This window comes from Sardina pilchardus, chromosome 5 (genome assembly GCF_963854185.1).
Source record: "Sardina pilchardus chromosome 5, fSarPil1.1, whole genome shotgun sequence".
Lineage (NCBI taxonomy): Eukaryota > Metazoa > Chordata > Actinopteri > Clupeiformes > Clupeidae > Sardina > Sardina pilchardus.
This window is the reverse complement of record NC_084998.1, coordinates 33,289,480-33,313,258: the sequence shown is the minus strand read 5'-3', so window position 1 is coordinate 33,313,258 and position 23,779 is coordinate 33,289,480. Positions and strand designations below refer to the sequence as shown.

At 44.9% G+C, this 23,779-nt stretch overlaps 3 protein-coding genes across 3 annotated transcripts in view; all 3 read left to right on the top strand.

The window, feature by feature from the left end:
• The window catches only part of sez6a (seizure related 6 homolog a), a 53,721-nt gene extending 50,945 nt beyond the window's left edge, over positions 1 to 2,776 (top strand). The window contains exons 12-15 of the mRNA XM_062537532.1: positions 147 to 341; positions 1,944 to 1,982; positions 2,068 to 2,179; positions 2,502 to 2,776. Of these exons, the coding sequence (XP_062393516.1) occupies positions 147 to 341; positions 1,944 to 1,982; positions 2,068 to 2,179; positions 2,502 to 2,664 (509 nt within the window). The 3' untranslated portion in view covers positions 2,665 to 2,776. The remainder of the gene's footprint in view (positions 1 to 146; positions 342 to 1,943; positions 1,983 to 2,067; positions 2,180 to 2,501) is intronic.
• A 3,981-nt stretch (positions 2,777 to 6,757) lies between these two features.
• Positions 6,758 to 19,473, top strand: phf12a (PHD finger protein 12a). Its single transcript, XM_062537337.1, has 15 exons — positions 6,758 to 7,544; positions 8,214 to 8,395; positions 10,106 to 10,178; positions 10,559 to 10,994; positions 11,545 to 11,665; positions 12,553 to 12,685; positions 13,314 to 13,478; positions 14,211 to 14,369; positions 14,649 to 15,531; positions 15,847 to 15,966; positions 16,214 to 16,378; positions 16,613 to 16,717; positions 16,825 to 16,907; positions 17,007 to 17,145; positions 17,811 to 19,473. Exons 1-15 carry the CDS (start codon positions 7,479 to 7,481, stop codon positions 18,224 to 18,226), a joined length of 3,246 nt encoding a protein of 1,081 aa, XP_062393321.1. The 5' UTR covers positions 6,758 to 7,478; the 3' UTR covers positions 18,227 to 19,473.
• Positions 19,474 to 19,647: 174 nt separating this feature from the next.
• Positions 19,648 to 23,432, top strand: LOC134080748 (dehydrogenase/reductase SDR family member 13-like). The gene is made up of 5 exons (XM_062537338.1): positions 19,648 to 20,168; positions 20,348 to 20,466; positions 20,882 to 21,005; positions 21,310 to 21,636; positions 22,313 to 23,432. Exons 1-5 carry the CDS (start codon positions 20,039 to 20,041, stop codon positions 22,567 to 22,569), a joined length of 957 nt encoding a protein of 318 aa, XP_062393322.1. The 5' UTR covers positions 19,648 to 20,038; the 3' UTR covers positions 22,570 to 23,432.
• Positions 23,433 to 23,779: the final 347 nt, after the last annotated feature.

Sequence of the window (23,779 nt, the reverse complement as noted above, 5' to 3'; positions counted from 1 at the left end):
TTCAATGGAAGACAAGATAGCATATTTACAGAAATGTGTTTTCTAGTCATGGCAGGGACTTTAATGTCCAATTCTAAAGGGAAAAAAACTAAAACCACAAACGGACCCTTCTCTATGTGTCTCTCCGTGTCTCTATGGTGCCACAGCTGATAAGTATGAGCCGTGCAGAAACCCGGGCGCCCCCTCCACTGGACTCCAGAACCCAGAGAAGGCCTTCTACCAGGCCGGCGAGACCCTCAGCTTCTCCTGCAGGAGTGGACAGGAGCTCCAGGGAGAGTCGCTCCTCCGCTGCGTGCCTGGACACCCCTCCCAGTGGAGTGGAGCGCCCCCTGCCTGCAGAGGTGTGCTACGGCAGTAACAGCCTTTTCTGAGTTGCTTTTGGGCTGTTTGCCTTTATTGTGACAGGACAGTGAAGAGACTGATAGAAAGTGAGTAGCAGAGAGAAATGGGGTGGAATCAGGAAATTACCCAAGTCCCTGTGACCACCCCAATGTGGTATGGGCGCTGTAACACCCCTAACAACAGTCTTTGACTGTTTCTGACTGTGATTTTGTGATTCTAAGTCGTGAATGTGCCAAGTGTTCTGAAACCATCCTGGTCCCATTTTTTAAGAACTGTCAAAACGTTAGACCATTGTGAAAAACTGTAATAATTAGCTGTTGCCTGTAACTTGTACCATTAATTCCAAGCTAGTGAAGGTATCTCTAGCCTATAAGTATGTATTCAATGAAGATTTGTTATGTGTGAAGATTATTAGTGAGTTGATAATAGAGTTGTGTGGTGTGAGAATTACCCTCGGTCTTGTATTATTGATGCAGGCTCATGAATTGTAAATGAGAGCATTCGTATTAGAAAGGTGTCAGGTGGCCACAGCTTCATAAGTGAGATTAATTGGAAGGTATTTGTCTGAAGTCTGTGGTGAGGCAATCTCTCAAAATGATATGCAGGCAAATTAGGCCTTGCAACCAAATGTGCTACTATAATGACTGCCATCATTTAAACTATGCTAGGGCCTTTTGTGTTTTGTCTCATTTGCGTTTTGGCCTAAAACTAGCGAAGTAGCTATAAAAGGCATGCAAAAGACTGCAAGCCCCACCAAGACATGTTACTGTAACTGATGCCAGTGGGAGTGTTGTACTGGGATGTCTTGTACCGCTCATGTAGAAAACACGTTTTCATCTGTCTTTCACAAGATTTAAAGGAATTTTAAAATGTTGTTAAAGCTAGTTGCTCACTAAACATACAGGTGCTGGTCATATAATAAGAATATAATCAAAAAGTTTATTAATGTCAGTAATTGAAATTAGAATAGAAGTAAATTAGAAGTAAATTAGAATATTATTTAAGACCAATACAAAGACATCGGACACGTGAAAGGGGGCATGCAATTGAAATGTGTGTGCTTTGTTTACGTGCTGCTCGAGACTAGCCACCCTAGCGCCCCTGGTGCCACCCCCAGGGGTGTGTTTGCGCAGCCGCACAAAGTTTACATGGTGGCGGGGTCGATTGACGTCGGAGCGGTGTGTTTCGCAGGTTGTCGGGAGTTGGGAGTCGGGAGTTGGCTCGAGTCTGGGCGGTGTAACTAGGCCTTTAGGAGAATGACAGTTCAGCATCCTGGTGGCTTGTGGATAGAATCTGTCTCTGTATCTGCAGGTCCAGGTCGGCATGCTCTTGTGCCTTCTACCAGATGGTAGGAGGGTGAAGAGACTGTGGCTGGGATGACTTGGGTCAGTGAAGATCCGCTTGGTCGTTGTCCTGCAGCGCTGACTGTAAAGGTCCTTGTAATGCGCTGTGCTGACCTGCCCTGACCTCACCACTCCTGCAGATCTTTGTGGTCATGGGGGCGGTGCTGGTACCATACCATGCTGTGATGTTGCCCGTCAGGATACTCTCTCTACCTGCATTCGCTCACAAGTTTCCCCATGTTGTGTTTTTTCTTACAGCCTCCTCTTCAGACTATATGAATGAGCGGCGGCTAGATGGTAAGTGGTGGTCTTGCGCCAGCATCCACACTGTGGTGTAGTCAGTGTTATTAGACAACTTCACTAACCCTCCTTACGTGTTCAGTTGACAGCGCTGACTCAGACACGGGCCCAGGCACCAACATAGCCATCGCAGTCATGGTTCCAGTAGCAGTGGTCTTGTCACTGATCCTTGTGATATACGTCTACTTCTCAAAGTGAGTATAAGAATGCCTTCACCACAGCATATCTTTAGTATGTGGTGAAATGATACACCAAACCCACAGTTTGGTTCATACCTTGTTTTTGTTGGGGATGGGGGTTGTAGCATAGTATTTAAAGGTGTCGTGTGTGATGATTATCCAATCCCTTAACTCTGCTAATTGCTTCCACTGGTCTTCAGCTTTGTACACTTTAAAAACTTGTTTGCAGACATTAGTATGAATAGGAGGCAATTGTAGCTGTGTTAATGGGAGTACCTTCAATGTTTAAGATGAGTGTAAGCTGTTGCTGTGCTTCTATTGTCCTCCTTCCTCCAAGACTGCAAGGGAAGCCTCTGCAGATGCCCACCTCCTCACTGCCCCCCTACGACAACATGACGGAGGAGTCGGCCTTCAGCAACCCCATTTACGAGACCGGAGTAAGTATGGACGCCCTGAACCTCAGAGACGTGGACTCAGAGAACACCATCGTCTTGTCCTGAACCTTCTCATCACCATGACCCTGTGGAACCGAGCAGAGCTGAGTCGGACTGAACCGACCCGCTCAACTCCCTCCCATCATCATCTACTGTGTGAACTGTGGTGTCATCTCATATCAGGCCACCAGAGGGCACTCTTCATCTACATCACCAGCACTCATTCATTGAGGCACAGTGTTTGTCCCTCATCGAGACCCTCCATGATCCTACAGTAAACCCCTTACTATCAGACCACTCTGTATGTACTGTCAACCGTGAAGTGACCGTCATGCTCCTTCCTGTATCATGTCAGGCTATTTGTGTAAATCAGTGTTTATGATATTTCATCAGATCTGAGATTTCATCAGAGCGAGCACATTCTAACAATAAGCTGGCCGAGTCAGGCATGAGAATGTTTGACTCAGCAAATCTAAATGCACTTTAATGTAAATGCATCCTAGTTTATATTAGTTAAAACTGTGCACGTTGAAGTTCTGTCATCAAGTGAAACACGATGTTAACACCCAATGTGTGTTAAGGAGAAGTTGAAAATTAAGTTGGAAATGACAGAAAGCAAAAGGTTATTTATTAAAGATGCAAATACAAATGCCGAGCGTACTGTAGGTACAATTATTTTTAAATGTGATCACATAGTGATGTTTGCTGCTGTTGGTTTAGTTGGACTGGAGTTTATTATATTTGTTTTGTGGACTCTGACTGAAATGCTTACACCAAAGCAATGAGATTTCAGGAGGCATATTTCCTTTAAGTTTCTTTGAGTTTACAAAAAAAAAAATCTAGGAAGATAGTTAGGAATTATAATAGCATAAACCAAACAAAAGGCACTAAACGAACAGGGAGGGTTTTGGAGATCCTATCCTATCACCTTTACTGAAGCATAGCTCAGTGATTCATCACAATCAGCTGTGCCATTCCCAGTATGTCTTCATCTAGTTTTCATAAACAGATCTGTGGTGTAAACACCTTGTCCATCTCTCTCCTTCCTCACAAACTCCCAGGATGCACATCTCTCTTCCAGACCATATGCTCTTCAATAATCAATACCTCTGTCTGTCTGTCTGTTTCTTCCTGCTCTGGCTGCACCTGTAGAGGAACCACGAGGTGAGGTCTCTCATAGAGCCTGAATGTCAGCACTAAGTCATATCACAACACCAACAAGCCACCATCTGTCCAGCATTTGTGTTGATTCCTTGCACCGGTTTCTTTGTATCGCTTTGTGTCGGCCTCTGAAAACATCTGCATCTGCATTGTGTCTGGTCAGCAGCATGAGAACACACACACACACACACACACACATACACACACACACACACACGCACTCTCTCTCTCTCTCTCACACACACACACACGCACACACACACACACGCACACACACACACACACACACACACACACACACACACACACACACACACAATACATGTGCATATAAACAGTTATCATCTTGTCTGTGTCAGATTGGCATTTTGTTCTCTCATTCTCTGCATATGACAGTGTTTCGTTAAGTGTCTGTTATTACATGTGTCGTAACACTGTGTCTTTGTTTTCTTTTTCTCACATGTTTTGTAAGCATGACACAGTGTGCAGGTAAACTGTGCAACTGTGCAGGTTTACTCACTGTCTATCGTATACAAAATCAAGACATTCACTGTTCAAGGAGTTGAAGTAACAGTTTATTTTATCTCTGATAAAAAAGAAACATTCCATGAATACATATTTTACATTGCAATCGGACCTTGTTTTTGCTTCATAATTTATGAAGATCATTATTTCATAGCTAAACTAAAGCAATATAAAATCACTTCCCTATCTGATTCCTGAGCTCTTGAATGTTTTTTTTGACTTCCACAGGAAAGAAGACAATATGAGGTGTCCATTTAGAGAAAGAATATTCAGACAGGGAAGGTACTGTGCGCGCACATGCAAACAAGGTCTTGGCCTTGAGACCCTGATGCCCTGTTCCTCTGCCTTTTCGTACTCTCCATCCCCTCCTCCCCCATGGATCTTGTAAATATGGCGTCTCCAAAGGACCTATACGAGCCAGCTCTGTACAGACCAGACTGTGAGCAACATGGTATTATTTTTGTAAAGGTTTACTGATAATGGCTTATCCTCACTGTATTGTCCCTTTTTTGCATTTCTGCAAGAGAGCCCCAGCATTTGAAAATGACAGTTATGCAGACTTTCAATAATCCTTTCGTTACTTCAGGCGCTGAACCTTACAGGCTGCTTGGATCTCTGTTAACTCATTTGCAGTGATTCCACAGGATCATTGTACACATAACGCAACTAAGTCTGTATTTCACAAAAAAAGCCATTACAGAATATTTGCATGGGGTTTTGTCTTTCCTAAACATTTTGTGAATAAACTCAATCTCCAAAAGGAAATTTGTCTGGTGTTCTCACTACACGTTCCACACAGAGTTATTGGAACACATGTGCATTTGAGCGATTTTGTCCATATTGTTCATTTTTACACGTTTTACATTGTGTAGACGGATGGCCAAGGATTATTTTTGTCAGAGGGTAATCATGTTAAAGGCCCCACAGGGATAAAAAGAGTTGTGTTATCTCACCACAGCTTCTGTATAGAGCTTTCCTATTAAAAAGCTGTAAATAAATATAAAAGTGTGAGAGTGTTCTTTCTTGTATTTGTTTTCTGTCAGGATATGTCCATATGGTAGGGATAGCACAAATACAGTTGCCAAGAGTAGTGTTGAAACACAATTGCCATTAACCTTCTGGTCCCTCCTTACACTGCCAGAAGTTTGTTCACATAATAACAAAGATCTTCGAATCCTTTATGCAACACGGCCTTATTTGTGAAGGCTTCAAACCAAAAAAAAAAAGGATTTTATTTAAAAAGCATTTTAAAAGTAATATTTTCATATTGAGAACTTTATCAATAATCTTCAACTGATCACTTCAGTTTTTTAAAAAGAGAGCAGGCCTATAACCTACCGCCTCTGAGGCCAACTTGGGGTTTGTGAAAAAGTTTGACAAGTTTAGACTAAATAGAGTCTATAGCATTCAGTTCTTTGTAACACAGATGGCAAACTTTATAATAAAGGAAGTGATCAAACGTCTTGATTTGAGGAAATTTGATAGGCCCATCAGGCTATAAATCATAGTCTTTGAGAGACTCTAGTATGCAGGACTACTTTATTTTCAATGGTAAAGTTTGCAGGTCCAGATGCATGCAATTTTAAGTCACTGAATGAACGACAGCTCAGGAATAGTAGCCACTGAAGTTGTGAACTGTGACCAGTACAGCGCTGTACAGTAACCTGAAAGTCATTTTTTACTCCACAACAAAATCTGCTCAGCTCCACCAGAGAATGTCTCCACCAACTGGATGCTTCGAATAACATCCCATTGGTCCTTAGCTGCAACGTGATTACAGTAAACCAATAAGATCACGGCATTTGAAAACAATGTTTCTATGAAGGAGGGAAGACTCTGGTTGTGACTGTTAGCTAGCGATTTAACGTATCATTAAACCAAGGCGTCGAGTGCTTTTCTATGACTGTATTCTTATGCCTGCAATTGTTAAAATATATCGTGTTGATGTCCAAATTACTCAAAATGATTGAGTCTGAAGCAGTTTGTTGGCATTGCAAATATGGCTGCAAGGTCTTTTTGAGTGGCGCATGCGCAAATATATTGTCAAGTGCGTAAAGTGAACTGATCATGCACCGACGTAAAGTTGTGTTAAATTCGATATATTATTTCAAGTTATCCTGACTTTGGGTCCCTGCCTTGGGTAAAAAGCCCCGCCAAATGAATACATCTTCACTGGTGGCCAACTGATAATACAATATTTGATTTTGTAATAATATTATGAACAGGGAAAAAATAATTTGGCATTAATGTATTATTTTTATGTATAATGTTTTGCCATTATACCTCACTGTAATTGTTTATGATGATGATAATATATTAACTCTGAGGATGTCAATTTGACATTTTTGCAAGACTTTGGCATCAGTAAATCCGAGACAGTATTACAGTCTTTCACCAGCGTTTTCGAAATGTTGAATATAAAACCAATTTTACGTCGGTAGTTTGCGCCAACTCCGTAGAGAGGATGTGGCGAGCTATGTTGGGACTGATGCACAGCGCTTATTCATAACAACAATGATTTTCCCGTTAGATTGTCAACATTAACGGATACTTCGTATTTGAAGGACTGGCGACTGCCACAGTACATGTTTTTGCAGCAGAAGTTTGGATTCGAGGTGAATAATTTCATCGCCAACATCATGGAAAACAATACATTTGTCTCTTTACAAAGCATCATTGCTAACGTTACCGACAACAGCCACCGGAGTGCGTTTGATCATCAGTACACAGGATAGGCCTCTGGAAGGTTACACTTTTTGAAATTTGGTACCACATAGTGGACTGGATTGTTTTCATAAGGTGTCCTCTCTTCCTCATAAAATATGTTTTTGCAGAACATTGAAGCAGTAAATTGAGCTGCAGGCCAACACCTGAGGCTTGATTGGCTTGCAGATGAAGAAAAGCTTGTCGACGCTATTTCCAGCTAGCACACGTTAGCTAGCTAACGCCACAGCTTACAGTTGCTGACCAGCTAGCAAACATTGGACTAAATTAAGGACTTACCTGCTCGCATTTCAAGAGGAATTTTATGGAACATTACAGAGCCCCTGCTTTGGACAGGGCCGTTGACAAAATACAACTCGAGTGCTTTTGTTAAAGCACTTGCTTGCTTGGACTAGCAAGACTTCTCCAGCTAGCCGCTAGCTAGCCTATTTTTTTGATATATCGGCTGTTTGCTAACATCAGTTGTATGAATGTGGGGGAAAATGGAGACTCCGACAATCGTGTACGATTTGGACACCTCCGGTGGTCTAATGGAGGTAAGATGTCGCACAAAACCACTCTGCTTTGAGTGTCAAAATGCATTGTTTTCTTTACTTAAACAGAAGCTAGCCTGCTAAAAGTAGCCTTCAAGCAACAAAACAGGCTGTGTATTAGCATAGCTATACTAGCTAAGTGTATACAGAGATAGCTCCCGAGCTAATTTAGCTTATATCATAAACAATGATTTCAATGAATTAATTTCTTTTACATGGCAGCTGTAAAAGGCAGGTATGCGGCTGGGAATGTCAATGTGACATGTCCAAGGAACCTGTGATGGCCTGTCAATACCATCTGTCTTAAACAGATATTGTCCAACTTCATTTTCCTTAGAAGCTATTTGAGACCTCTGTAGCTATCGTTAGCTTAGCCAGTCAAGTTGAAGACAGATGAACAGGGCCCACCATGGCTGACACGTCTTGGAGCAACCCAAGAGGACGCCATGGCCAAACTTGTTAGCTATCCTGCTAGTTATCCAGCCAGTCTACCTATCTATGTGAAAGTTGTTTGCAATCAACTAATAAAGTCATATATACATGCATGCACAAATACATGCATGCTGTGTGCTAGACACGTTCATGTACTCCCATATTTGACAGTTCTTACAACTTTAGGTACATCAACCAGGTGTGGGAAGAGATTAAATGTTCTGCCCTTATGCTTTACAGCAAATCCAGAACCTGGTGTCGCCACCGAAATCGGAGGACAGCGAGAAAAGGAGTCGAAAGCTCGACAGAAGCACAAGGCGGACAGGGCGGGCGATGAATCATGACACCTGCGACAGTTGCCGAGAAGGGGGGGACCTGCTCTGTTGTGACCACTGCCCTGCTGCCTTCCACTTGCTATGCTGGTAAAAATTAAAACCTGACCTTTTCGCTTTTAAAAAGCACAACCTCGTGAAATACCTCGGGGAAGACGTGGATTCCCCTTTCGGAGCCTGCAGACTTCCCTCATTGTATTTACAGGCCTGTGTGAACTACTGACCTTATATTCACTCTTAAAAATAGCTCAATCCTGCCATGTGTCTGAGTAACTAGCTGCCAAACTTACATGCAGTGTCTCTGACAGTGTTGTTACATTTTGTGGTTAAACTATCAAAGATGTGGATCATAGATGTGGTTAGGATTAGGAGGAAAAGGCCTGTGTTTTTCTGGTGAAGAAATGCTTACCTAATAGTTTGCAACTGGTGCGTTTATGTGCATATGTCTTGCATATTTATTCTCAAAGGCATATTTGCTTCCCTTACGGTGTCTACCTCGTGAAAGACTAGGTAGTCGTATAGGATGGTAATGAGACCCTTTCTTTTAGTGCCTTTTAGCATTTTATCATATGCAGATGTTGAAATATTTTGTTTCTTCCATCCCGGGGAAGTAGATTTGCTGAATCCCAGTAAAGAATAGAGAAGGTAGGATTGTTTATATAATCACAGACCATATGTTGTACAACTCTGTAGAGTTACTCTTGGTTATCGTGGTGAAGAAGCAGTGTTTTGGAGAGAATGCTATTATAGCCGAAGGTCTCTGTTGCCCCGCTAGGTTATATGATCCTCTGCAGTTACTTAACTTTTGGAATGGTACCCAGCTTTCTTCCTTCTTTCGGAAACCACTGGTCAAGTTCCACTTTATGCTATTGTAGTATGTTTTCACTGTGTAGTCCAAAACATTCTTGTCTTCTACCACTTTATTTTTAGATAAACATTTAGTCACAGTTGTGAAAGGTCTGGAATTCATTGTTTCGCTCTTTGTTTGGTCTGATTTTGTGGGGTCTTATTCAGTATGTGGGGGTTTAAACGAATACATGTGTGCAAAGAGACCGGGCAAGGCTTTCTTCTGTACTTCAGTTCCATTATGTGTAAAGGTTTTTTTTTTTGCCCCTTATGCCCGAAAGGCATATAAATTTGCCTACCTTAGTAGTAGGCTAGAACCAGAGATTTATGGTCCAACTGGTTTTCATGTCTCCCAGTCAGAGTTCTAATGTTCTCTCACCAAAAAGGTGTTCCTCATTATTGCAGTTTCAGCACTTTCTCCACCGACCAGAATCATGATGAATTCATGTCTAGGTCTTGCCTTGAGCAGAAGTAGCAGGTTAAGTCTTTGTTTATGCCGTGCTGGATAGTCAAGGGTGATTTTAGAATTGAAGCTTTTTCTTGGCAACCGTAGTTTAGTTTCCCTAGACAGATGTACACACACATGTACGTCTGGTTATAGTTGATATATCATCTTCAGCTGATAGCTTCAGTGTATTTTAGTCCTACTACTTCTTTTTTTTTTAAGCAGCTGTTGCTGTTGATAGGAGGAAACAAGAACTTGCTGTTGGCTGATTTCAGAGATAGGATTTCATCCAGATACAGTATCAATTGTCAGATGATGGACTTGGAAGAAGGAAGAAGAGTAGATCAAATTTCCTGAATATATTTAAAGGTGTGTGGGTGTGTGTGTGTGTGTGGTGTGTGTGTGTGTGGTGTGTGTGTGGTGTGTGTGTGGTGTGTGTGTGGTGTGTGTGTGGTGTGTGTGTGGTGTGTGTGTGTGTGTGTGTGTGTGTGTGTGTGTTCAATCTACAGCAATCCACCTTTGAGTAGGGAGATGCTCCCACCTGGAGATTGGATGTGCCATCGTTGTGCTGTGCGCAGGAAGGTACGTCTCTGTTCTGTTTCTTTGGGTTTAATTATGGGATAAATTAACCCTTGAAAAGCTGTATCATCACCACCAAGGCCACTGGAGTTAGCTTTGCTTTGTTTTGATGATCAAAATCTTTGTAAGGACTGGTTGCTTTGCTAAGACACCGGCATCCCTGCTTGCTAGTTAGTTTTGAAGACAATTCTCAGTGACTACTTGTGGAGGTTGGATGGGTCTTCAGGAGGTTTTTGAAGATGGAGAGGGATCTTGTAGACCTTGTAAATGTTTAGAAATACCAGTGTTGTACCTTCAGCCAACCAGTGTCTTTTCTCCCCCCCCCCCCCCCCACCCACCCACCCACCCACACGCCTACACACACATCCGTCCCCCCCTCTCAGAAGCGGGAGCAGAAGAAGGAGCAGATGAACGGTCTCCTGGAGAAGGAGAGGCAGCTGTCCAGGCGGTCGCAGTCGCCGGCGGGGGCGGAGCTGGAGCTGGGCACGCTGCGTCTGGACCCCACGGTGCTGGTGGGCGCGCCGGGCCTGCGGGTGGCCGTGGCGCAGGTGCGTCTCCTGGAGCGCAAGCCCAGCAGCCGGCCACTCACGCCCACCTCCAACGCCTCCTCCACCGACACGCCCACGCCGTCCGAGCAGAACGACATCGAGGAGGACCTGCTGGACGTCGAGGACGACGCGCAGGCCTTCGAGCCCGAGGGCGTGTCTACGCCGGCCAACCTGAAGAGGACCTTTGACCTCCTGGTTGCCGCGGCAACGCAGAGAAACCCTACGCAGTTCCAGCTGCCAGGGGAACTTAACTGCACAACACCGCTCCCAGGTAAGAAATGGGGACCAGGGCCTTCCAAAGTGTGTACACACACACACACACACACACACACACACACACACACACACACACACACACACACACACACACACACACACACACACACACACACACACACACACACACACACACACACACACACACACACACACACACACACACACACACACACACACACACACAAACTCAAAGCAGACAGAGCTGGCCCTGACCATGCAAACATCTGTGCCAGGTTTCATCTGGTATGACATAGATGATACAGAACAGAACCCATCACTGTTGATAGGCATCCAGACTGTTTTGCCCTCTCTAGAAAGCTTTGTGTACTGTACTGACTAAGCCCACATTAAAGTCCAAGCCTGTGTAGCTATGAGTTCAAACATAAGCCTCTCTGACTTTTTCCCTGATTCTTCAGAGTTCATGGAAATGCAATAGAACTTGAGATTGTAGTGACTCTAGTCTGCTTAATTTCGAAGAGCTTTTGCATAGAGGAAGCGTTCCATCACCATGGTTAACTCGTTGGTGGTTTGTGTCTCCATAGGAACCAGCAAGAGGCGGAGGAAAGAGGAGATGACTGGGAAGAACGTAAAGAGGCCCCACCACGAGTTAGACCACCACGGCCTGGTCCCGCTACCGGTCAAAGTGTGCTACACCTGCAACAGGTACGAAACTTCAGGTGTATCTTCTTCCTGTCAAAGTGTGCTACACCTGCAACAAGTATGCAACCTAAGTTGTATCCTTTACCTCTCAACGTGTGCTACACTTGCAATAGGTATAAAACCTCAGGTGTATCCTCTACCTGTTTATGTATGCTACACCTGCAACAGGTACACAACCTCAGGTGTGCCCTGCTGCAAATGCAGCCGACTACAAACGCACTGTGATCTACGCCTGAAGTACAGACACAAACAGCATAAAATCACTGAACGTTTAGCAGGATGTGGGGCTTATGATATCAAGACATATTAGTTGGTGGGGATAATCATGTCTGATTTTCTATTTTTGTAATTTTAGCACACATTTTGGAAACTTTTATGTCCCAAGCTGTATACTGATTTATACTGAAGGCCAGAAAGGTTCCACACTTTCCATATTCTAAAAAAAAAAGAAGTCTGGTCTCATTTTCTTCAAATCTAATTAGTCTTTCAAATGTGACCTGTTGATGCTAATGGTTGGGTAGAGATCACACAGGCTTTTCAGTAAAAGAATTCGCAATGAACCACAATTTGTAAATCCTGTTGATGAAAAGAACAGTTCTAGTGAACAGCAGTGTGTATTATTTGATATCTATGAGGGCATAACAGCACTATGCTGCAGGCATTGCGTTGCATCTGAGTCTGCACCACAGTATTTTGTCAGTATAAAATGTATACGCATACAAGTTTGAACTGTTCTCCAAAATATAATAGTTATAAGATAAAAAAATATAAGAGGTATGTGTTTATGGAAACTGAACCTTTGTTGTTGTTGTTAGTGAGACTGCGATGAAGACTTATACTATTGTGTGTGTGTGTGTGTGTGTGTGTGTGTGTGTGTGTGTGTTGAGCAGGAGTTGCCGTCTGGCGCCGCTGATTCAGTGTGATTACTGCCCGCTCCTTTTCCATATGGACTGTCTGGACCCACCCCTCACTGCCATGCCCACGGGCCGCTGGATGTGCCCCAACCACGTCGAGCACCTGGTGGTGAGTTCACACTCTCCTCTCTCACCCTCAGAAGGGGGCAGCTCCACATTGTCTCGCCCTTAAAGAGGGGCAGCTCCACATCATCTTGCTATTAAAGGGGGGCAGCTCCACATCATCTTGCTATTAAAGGGGGGCAGGTCCAAATCATCTTGCCCTTAAAGGGGAGCAGGTCTACGTTATCTTGCTATTAAAGGGGGGCAAGTCCACATTAGCTTGCCCTTAAAGGGGAAGCAGGTCCACATTATCTTGCTCTTATAGGGGGCAGGTTTTCTTTTATATATTTATATAAATATTAGTTTTGATTTTGAAGCACAACATGTAGTATGTCATTTTATTTGTCATAAGGCTACAAAGTTGAAAATTGCAGTTTTCATTGTTTTTTGCAGGGATAGTCATGTGTTTGTTTGTTCAGGTCAGAAAAATGGTAATTAAAGGCCTGAAATAGGCAATGAAAATGCGATTCTCAGGGATATTGGGCAACTGTCTTTCTTTCAGTATATCACCAGAACAGCTCCAGTGTTATACACAGTGAATAATTAAATAGTGCTCTTTTAGCCACACGGAATTTGGAGAATTTACATATCTCTGTAATCGATTTCTTACTGGGTTATTTTTTTTCTCCCCCCAGTTGAACCAGAGGAATCTGACGCTCACCAACCGCTGCAAGCTCTTTGACCAGTTCAGAGACCGCGTCTCCCAGCATGCCATCAAGCTGGACTTCCTGCAGCGGATCCACCGGCTGGAGCCGCCCCGGCGGAGGGCCCTGCGCATGCTCAGCAAGAGGATGGTGAAGGTGAGGCTCCGTCTGGTTAGCCTCTACACAAGGAAACTGAGAAACACAGGTCAGAGGGCGGCTGCGTGATGAAGTGCCTGTCCGAGCACTGAATAAACACTCGCCACATACGAACCAGATGTTTCTGTTACACTGATTGTGCTCTCTCGTCATGCTGGTTCTTTATTTAAAAACTTTACCCAGTTGAACACACGCAGATAACAGAGATTTGGCATGGTCATTATGTTACATACTCATTCACCTCATTCAATGAGTGTGTTTTCTTTCGCTTACAGATTCTTAGACAATATGATTTGTGTGAAAATGCAGTCTGCCTCTCATTTTAGTTTCCGCTGGAAACTCAGAGACTTGCCTTACTAAATCACCCATAGGATTGGGCACAATGTTGGGAGATAACCCTATCAGGGCTTATTTTGTTGACCAGACCCTCCTCTATTGAATGAGGTATATTGGAAGTCTATTGGACATCGTATCACTCAATCATCCTGCCGCAAGTGCTATACGGCACTATACCAGAAGCGACGGACTGTACGGACCACTGTGGCAACGTTGCTAAATGTCTTTGTTCCCAGATGCCATTAAGTCCACACGTGCATACTCCTTCACCTCACCTAATGAGTGCCTTTTCTTTGCACACAGATTCTTTGACGAGATGATTTGTGTGAACAATGCAGAATGTGCAGTCTGCCTCTCATTTGAATTTCCGCTAACTGTCCTTGTTGCGTCCTGCAGGTCCCAGATGCCATTAAGTCCCAGTACGAGTGTCCCCCCTCTCTGCTGCCCCCTGCTGGCGTGCGCGATGGAGAGCTGATCTGCCCCAGCGGTCCAGACGCCTCTCGCCAGCACTCGCACCCCCACGAGCACTTAACCAGCGACGCCGACCAGGAGGAGGTAAGGGTCTTCACTGAGTGCACTGACACATGCATATGGAGTGATGGACAGACAGACAGATAGACAGACAGACCGATGTAAACAGGATGCTAAAATAACGAATCCACATTACAGTAAAATATACTAAAGATACTAAAACAAGGATTGTCATGAATGTGCTAAATAAGCCTGTAAACTGGTGGTGTTATTGACCGGTAAAGTTTGGGGGGAAAAGGCTGATGGGTGGTCACTGGTGTGGATCAGCGTCTGATTCTTCTTCCTCTGCTCTCTCTCCCTCAGTGGCTTCAAGGGGTCATCTCACTTCAGTGTAGCATCGTGAAGCACTTATCCACCAGGAAACCCCACGCCGCGCACTGGAGCGCCGCACTGAGCGACGCCGCCGACGTCAAGCCCCTGCTGCCGTCCGCGTCAAAGGACGAGAAACCGTGCGCCGTCCCCAAGACCGATCCCTCAGCAGCAGCAGCAGAGTCCAAACCCTGCAGTACCACGTCTGACCTCCAGGGGGCAGCAGCGGTCAAGGCTGACGGTGCGGCGGAGGCTCAGAGGAGAGCGGCGCAGTGCAGCTCGTGCACGGAGAGGCCTTGCAGGAACTGCGGGACCAGCAACGGCCCGGCGGAGCGGGACGACGAGCAGTCCAACGGGAACCAGCCGCAGCCGCAGCCGCAGACGCAGACGCAGACGCAGACGCAGGCGCAGCACAAGCCGGCCGCGCTGAGCCAGACGCAGGAGGACGTGCGCCCGCACAAGTGGAGTGACCCCGCAGGGCCGGACACCGCCCGCTGCCTGCCCCACACCACCATCGCAACCATCTCCACCTCGGCCGCCTCGGCCTCCTTGCTCACCTCCACCAGCGCAGCTCCCCTCCCCAACCACACCAGCACCAGCACCAGCGCCGTGGCCGTGGTCAAGGTGGAGGAGGCCGCCTGCGCGGCATCGCCAGGGAAGGACTCGCCGTCGCCATCCCAGCCACCTTCGCTCGGCTCCAGCAAAACCACGCCATCCAGCGCCGCCGCGTCCCCTGCGCTAAGGCACGCCCAGGAGGCTGCGGGATGCCAGACACCGGAGCCGGCCAATCGGGCGTGGTCTTCGCCCACGGCCGGCACTCGGGCCATCACGCTGCCCGAGGCCGCGCTGGAAGTCCGCACGCCAAAAGCACCATCAGGTACACGCAGTTTTGCCTTTTTAAACTCCTCTGTCTGTCACGTGATACACACACTGATTGAATTGAAAACTCAATGTCTGTTATGGTTATGGGATTTGGTAGACTCCTGTCCAAAGCAACATACAAATGAATAAACACCATACAGTAATTAATTTAACAGTGATTTGAAAAGTTGGTCAGACTACATTAGGGATCAATCATGAATCATATCAATCATATGATAACAATAACAATATGTACTGTATGCTGTGTTTAGTTATGTGTCCTTGTGGACATTGATATTGACCGCTGTTTCTCCTCTTGTGTGTCCTGCAGAAGGGAAGGTGGGCTTGGACGCGGGGATGCCCTGGAGTAGCACGCTGGTGTCTGGGTTGGGCAGCCAAGACGCTGGAGAACTCACCAGCAGCCTCAAGGAGCTGATGCAGGACGGAGACGGTGAGAGAGCCGTTCCTCCTAGCTCAGCTTTTGAGCTCTAGGGCTAGTTTCTCTAACGTGGAGTACTTCTACTCATTGTGCACTCCACTCGACTTACGGGAACAAAAAATGCGATATTGAGAAATTTGACAAATAAGTTTATAATCGAGTGATAAACAATAGTGAAATAGTTTTGGTTGTGCATGAAATGTTTTTATGTCTTTATTTCTCCACTGGCATCATTCTAAAATGCTTTTGCCCTGTGCAGATATTGAGCTGAGTGCGTTGGACGAGAGGCTGGTCAAACTGTTGGCCTGGCAAAGAATCCAGCAGCTCTTTGAACCCAGCCCTCCTCCCCCTGCAAAGTCCACCTTCGTCAGCTTGCCTTCGCCCACCACCTCCCCCTCCTCGTTATCTAACCAGAGTAGTAAAGGTAAGAGCTCCAACACACAGCCAGCCTTCTTTGCCCTTTCTGTTTTTATTTCAATTATTTCATGGCTTACTATATTTGAAGTGATTTTGCATTGACCCCTGTCATTCTCTCTCTCTTCCTTCCTTTCTTTCTCTATCTCTCTCTCCCTTTCTTTCCCCCTCTCTCTCTCTCTCTCTCTCTAACTTTCTCTCCTTCTATCTCTTTCTTTCTTTATGCCCTCCCTCCCTCTCTCAGCTCGGTCCCCTTGTAAGCAGGTGCAGGCCAGAGCAGTGCTCTACCCTTTATCAGATAAAGGGACCTCTATAAAGATGTGCTTCAGAAGTCTGTATATTGGAACAGGTACTGTCTCTGATCATCTCACATGGGAATATTTTCCCAAACAAAGCACAACACAACGCATTAATGCATATGAACATTTCTAATACCATATTCTGGGCTGTGTGCAGGTGCTGATATGGATGTGTGCCTTACAAACTATGGTCATTGTAATTATGTGTCAGGGAAGCACGCCTGCATATTTTATGACGAGGTAAGACTCCAAAGCCATACGTCTCCGTTATAGTAACTCTGCAGTTTTGCTCCTGAGTTGTGCGCTGAAGACCATGTTTTTGTTGGTGGTCGTTTCCAGAACACCAAGCAATACGAGCTTCTGAACTACAGCGAGCACGGGAGCACGGTGGACAACGTGCTGTACTCCTGCGACTTCTCCGAGAAGACACACCCCTCTCCAGCCAGCAGCACCGTGGCCCAAGTGCAGAGCATTATCCGTGAGTGTCGCCGCAAAGACCACACACACACACACACACACACAGCAGTCTGCTGAGGCTGCTTTTAAGATGACTGGCTAATGACCCATTGCTGTTAAGCCCACTAGCAGTATCTGTGCTGTTGAGATGTGGTTGGTTACGGAGCTCTCATCTCAGGCTACGGCCACACATTACGTTACGTAACGTGACTGTTACGTTATTACAGGTATTTGATTGGCCAACATCGCCATCTCTTTGATTGGCTTGGTCTTGACAGCCTCTCTCGACTCGTAATGGTAGACATAGCCTCACTCCTGTCATTAGTACACAAGTTCCGTTGCAGAGTGAGAGGATGAACAGCAAAGCGCTCCACGCACAGGCACAAGTGCGACGCGTTCCACTTAAGATATGCAGTTGCATTACATTTTCCCCACACGTGACTTGCGTTGTTATCAACACATCTCTGTGTCCAGATAGGGACAACACATTCACTTTTAAGAGCGTACATACCTTGATAAGCAGCAGCTGTTTCGCAAGGATAACTTCAAAGTAAAAAAAATTGCGATCTGACAGACTGAAACGTCACATGGAGTAAAGCACTGTTGCGCTTTTCGTTTTTTCTGTTCCAATGAAAAGTTCCATCCTAAATAAGAAGTGTGTGTTGCTAACGGTGCGTCTCCGCGCAGGCCGCTGTAAGAAGAGGAGGAAGAGCGAGGGCCAGCAGGCGATGGACACGGAGGAGTGCGGCGGCGCGGAGAGCGGCGTGATGAGCCACCAGTGGGCGGGCGTGCGGAGCGGCGCGTGCGTGTGCAAGGCCAGCGGCTCCAGCCTGATCGGGGCCAGCGGCGCGGGCTGGGAGGGCACGGCACTGCTCCACCACGGCAGCTACGTCAAGCTGGGCTGCCAGCAGTTCCTCTTCAGCATCACCGAGTTCGTGGGCAAGACGCCCTGCGGCCAGGACCAGAGCGCCGGCGCTGCGCCCACCCTCAGCTGCAGTCCCACTCCCAGCCTGCAGGGGGTGACGGTGGGCGTGAAGCCCACTGCTGCTGCCGCCGGACAGCTCCACCAAGTGCCCGTGCTGCTCCACAACGCCGTTCCCTAGCCCCGCTTTGAGCATGCTCAGACCACTGGGACTTGTATAGACTCGCGTTTGTTTAACTTAATGGTTCATACATTTTTGCATGACATGAAGTAATTTCTTTGTCCAGCTTTTGTGGGCAAGTTGCACATTCAGTTGTTTTGTTTCTTTTGTAAAAGAGAAACGGTTATTTGGATTTACACTTTGAAAGGGATCCTTTGGTCGTCCTTGATACTCTGATAACCAATGAAAAGTGAAAGGTTTCCACTTGTTTTAAAAAAAAGAAAAAGAAAAGAAAGTGCTCTATTTTGTGCCAGTTATGGTAGGTTTTTTATAACACTTTTTTCAAGAAATTTTATTTTCTCTTATTTTTTTTATGTTTTCAGGTATTGTATTTGAATGTGTGTTTTTGTTAATTTTAGTTTTGCTACTTTTGCACAAGTAGCTCTGTGCTAAACTCTGTACACATGTTTATAGTTATATATATATATATATAAATATATATATATACTGTATGTCTGTATGTTTTTCTGTTAAACATTTTTTTGTGAAGATTTAAATGTCCATACCCCATACATAGAAACTACTCCATTATTTTACAAAATAAGGGAAATAAGTGGACTCTATGTACTTAGTTTTGTTTTTTGTTGTTGTTTTTTTTATATGGCGGCAGTGCTACACCTAAGGTTTAGTCAAGCCCTGGACATGTTCAGGTGGGCTTGTCAAAGTCTGTTATCACACTTACAGAGAGATTTCTGTTGTAAAGAAATTTCACCTGCAAAAAGACATACCAATCTGTGTATTTACAATTCAGACTCGTTTTGTCTATTGAACATTGTAAATAACTAAAGATGACTTTAAATAAGAACTCTTAGAAAACACTTTGTATTCTGGTTGCTATTCTTTCTTGCTGACACCGACACTGAAATGATCATATACTTAAACCATGTAGCAGGCCATGCTTCTGGAGAAAGGCTGCTGATATTTGTATTCCAAATCCAACCTAATGAGTCTTCCCTTCCCTCCATGTCTGATTCCTGTTTACAGAGGTAGGACACACATTTCAGCTTTCGTGGGAACTGAACCCTGTGACCGTAGCAGAGTAATTCCCTGACCTGCTCTACCAGTTTTACTAGAAAGAGAGAGAGAGGGGAGAGAGCCACAGCCAACAGAGCCAGTAATCATAGAGAACTATTTAGCCATAATAGTTATAATAGTTAGGAGTAGGGATGCACCGATCCAACTTTTTCAGTCTCGGCACCTATACCGATGCTTGGGCTCTGCGTATCGGTCGATATCCGATACCGATCCGATACTATTGTTAATTAATAAACTGTATACCTCACCATGTGGAAAAGACTAAAGGCATCAGGCTTGACTTAAACATTCTTTCCCTAACTAAACATTACTTTCCTAAGAAAAAATCTAACAAAATAACACTTAGATATAAAGGTAATGTATTATTATTATTATTATTACTATTATTATTATTATTAACTTAGGAGCCCTGAGGAAGGCTCCCACTGCTTGCTCGGGCCAGTAGGCCCTGTCTCCCACTCCCTCTCCGTCTCTGTGCCTGTGCCAGCTGCATGGTTTGAGGGGGGAAAGCACATCCATGGAGAGTGCTCAGCAGCGAGGGCTTGATGAATGGCTTCATTGACACCCCCCTCAGGGATTGTGCTTATCCTTCCTTCCCAGTCCCTCCCCGCCGGCCGTGGTGTGTGGACTTTAGACTCAACTGCAGAGGCGGTTCAAAGATGTGAGGTTGGAGTTCCCATTGATTCACAGGGATTGCTGAATGCGACTACTAGCTCTTTTGACATATAGGCAGACAGGATGTTTGTGTATGTGCTTCTCACATCTTTGGTGCTCCTGGGAATATGTTTAGTTTTGCGTCATAGATTTTTGAAACTGCCAATGTGCAAAAGTACAGCACAACTTCATGGGAAAACTGTTATTATAACAGGCAAGTACTTCATCATGTATTCATATAGAAACTCTTTCTTACATTGTAAAGCAGGTATAAAATACAAGTAACATGCAAGTGCAATATTAAGTATTGTATTGTATTGTATTGTATTGTAGTCATGTTTATACCCTACAGAAGATTTTTGTTATGACATTGTTTACTGTGCCACCCTCTAGGGTCTAACTCGGGTATTGGAAAGCACACTGCCCTGGACTTGGCCAGAAGGGGCGCTAGAGTCATTCTAGCCTGTAGAGACCAACAGAGAGCCCAAACGGCAGTCAGAGAAATCCGAATGGTAAGAACACACAACAACCAGGCCTAATGCACCATACAGGGCTGAGTGGCGAGATCACAACCACAGAACATACATTCGTCGTACATACATACATAAGGACTATTAAGTATGTGCTGTGCCAATTTGAAGATGTTTTGTTGCTGTTGAAATAGATCTGTTTTGAGAGCTACAATTCTGATGTTCCTATAATATGTAGAAAGTCTGTTCGTACACTGTAAGCTTTTGGCTTCTTTATAGACTGTTTGCAATATAGCGGCCTACTGACAACTGTGTTTATAGGATATTTGTGCATTGGGATGACAATGATACTTCAAGATGCATTTTTTAAATATATTTTGGGGGAAATAATAGTACAGGCCACCATTAAACACTTAACTTTGGAGAGTTCTACATTTAAATGGCTCTTTCTTCACAGAGCAGCGGAAACAGCGAGGTTATGTACATGCACTTGGACCTGGCAAAACTACAGTCGGTGCGCTCCTTTGCTGAAGATTTTCTTAAAAGAGAGGCCAGACTTGATATTCTCATCAATAATGCAGGTACGTTTTATTTACAAACATGGGGCCCTAATTTGTAGCATGGGCACAGTGCAAAGTGTGTAAAATGTTAATACAATAAGGAGCTAATATCAATCTGCTAAATTGAAGAGTCAACTCATTGCTCCCTGTAGTTCTATAGTTCAGGTGTGAGAACTTTGCTTATTGATGACAGACCTTGCTCTTTACCCTCCATTTTAATTGGGCCCATGATGTATCTATTCTAGAGTGTCTCTTGGACATTTGGTTACATTGATTTTCAATCTGGTTCATGCTATTTTCGGTCAACATTTACTTTGTGATGCAGGCATTGCAATCGATGGCAAGACTGAGGATGGCTTTGGAATGATCTTTGGTGTCAATCACCTTGGTCACTTCCTGTTAACCCTTTTGCTGCTGGAGCGGCTGAAAGAGTGCGGTCCGAGTAGAGTAGTGAATGTGTCCTCCATTGGCCATCGAATGGCGAGCGTGGACTTCAACTGCCTCAGCACCCACAGAGACCTGGCCGTGGGCTACTCGGGCGTGGACGTGTTTGCCGTCTACTGCCAGAGCAAGTTGTGCAATGTGCTCTTCACACACGAGTTGGCCAAAAGGCTCGTGGGCACAAATGTAACCTGCTACAGCCTCCATCCAGGTCAGTGGGAATAATGTCAAAACAATTCTTGTTATGAAGAAAAATAAGTTGGTCAATATCAAAGGGAATGTGCCAGAACAACAATACTCATAACATTGCCCAGAAACCTGGCCCAGAAAGGTGCCTTGGAGGACACACACACATCACAGTCAAAGTTGTTCCAAAGTTCTACCAAAAACAGGCAAACTTGTACAGTAAGTGTGAACAAGTGAACAAGTGACCATGTGGTTGAGTGAGTGGGTTGGTGTGAGAGGAAGTGTAGGCCTATTGTGCAGTGAGCAACCTACGGGTTCTTGCTCTGCATCACAAGTCTGAGAGGTTTCATTCATTGTTTTGCACTTTTAAGATGTCATCACGTCACCAAAAGTGTTGGTTTTACCAAAAATATTTGCCAGTATTTTTAAACTACAAAAATACACACCTATAAAGTATTTTGATAGAAATGTTCAGCTATTTTCTTCTACCCAATAAAGTAAAAAAATACTATTTTGTATTTGAAATAAATATTTTAAGTACATGTATCATAAATACTTTGCATCTCTGTAGTGCTTTATCAAGACTCCCTAAGCACTTTACAGTATTTAACTACTGATTATGCTATTTCAAGATAAATAGTTTCTTATAGTGTCACAATATGGTGTGGGGAATTCATCTCTCCTTTAAAATGTCCTCCTAGGCGTGATCAAGACGGACATCGCCCGCCACGGTGGTGCCGTGTGGAGGAGTCTCTGGTCGCTCCTGGGCCGGCTCTTCTTCGCCGACGTGGAGGCGGGCGCCCAGACCACCCTGCACTGTGCCCTGCAGCAGGGCATCGAGCCTCTGAGCGGACGCTACTTCGCCCGCTGTGCCGTGGAGGAGGTGGGCCCCAAGGCCAGGGACGACGCGGCCGCCAAGAAACTGTGGGAACTGAGCGAGCACTTCTGTGGCCTGTAGGCAAAGAGGCCAGAGGGGCAGAGGGCCCTGCAGGGGCAAGAGAGGCAGTGGGGAACAGAGGCAAGACAGGACGGTCAATCTGGACAGGGCCTCATTCGTGTCCGTTTGCCCATGTTAGCTGTGCCATTTTTCTGACCACATGCTGTGTGCACACCCAAGCTAGGCTAGATGTTTACAAACATTGAAGGGGTCTATAGCTCACAGACTTACACTACTTGAATTGAAGTATTACATTTAAAGGTCTTGTATTAAAGTTTATCTTTAAACTTTACAGATGGACTGCAGTCTATTTATCTGTAGACTGTGTATCTGTACACTTTTATCACTAAGCTGGCTTTTCTTTTTCTAAACAGTGTCGAGTTACTAGCTGGGTGGACCCAGACGAACCTGTTAGCAAATTGGGATTTGCTCTGCAGGTTGGTCTGGACAGGGCCTCATTCATGTCCGTTTGCCCATCGTCCATATCCATTAATGTCCATTTGCCCATCGTCCATATCCATTCATGTCCGTTTTGCTCACAAGTTTGTCTGGGTTCACCCAGGCTATCAAGTTACAGTGTCAGTGGACTATTTGCTTAGACTTTTGCTTTCCCGTTTTAATTATTAAAACTACGACCCCTCAATTTTGGTCCATCGGTACTGTTCAAGGGGAATGAGTCTCGTGCTAATTCCTGGAAATGTATAGGCATAATCCGTACCACTATGAATGTGCGGAATGTTTTGATAAGATCAGCATTTCCACATGTGTGGCGGTTTCCTGAAAAGAACACAAGTAATGACACAAGTTGTGCTGTTTCCTGCTGTTGTGACTGCAGAGTTTAGTTTAGACTGAAGAGTTTATCGGTAATATTTGATAGAGAACCTCATAAATCATGAGTGTGTGTGTGTGTGTGTGTGTGTGTGTGTGTGTGTGTGTGTGAGTGGGGGGGTGGGGGGTGGGGGGGTCTGCCTGTAGTTTGCAGAAGGTTTACCCCACTGGGGGGCACTGTGGCACAACTGGTTGCAGCATCCACACCATGTTCTAGTCCACGTGGCCATTAGGACCCGTGTTCGAATCTAACTCTGGTCATTTCTCGATCCCACCTCATCTCTCTTTCCTGCTTACTTCCTGTCTCTCTCTTCCTATCAGATTAAAAGCATGATAATAATAATAAAAAATATTTGAAACATAAAGAATGTTTTGTTTTGAAGTTGCCTCCGACATGACATAC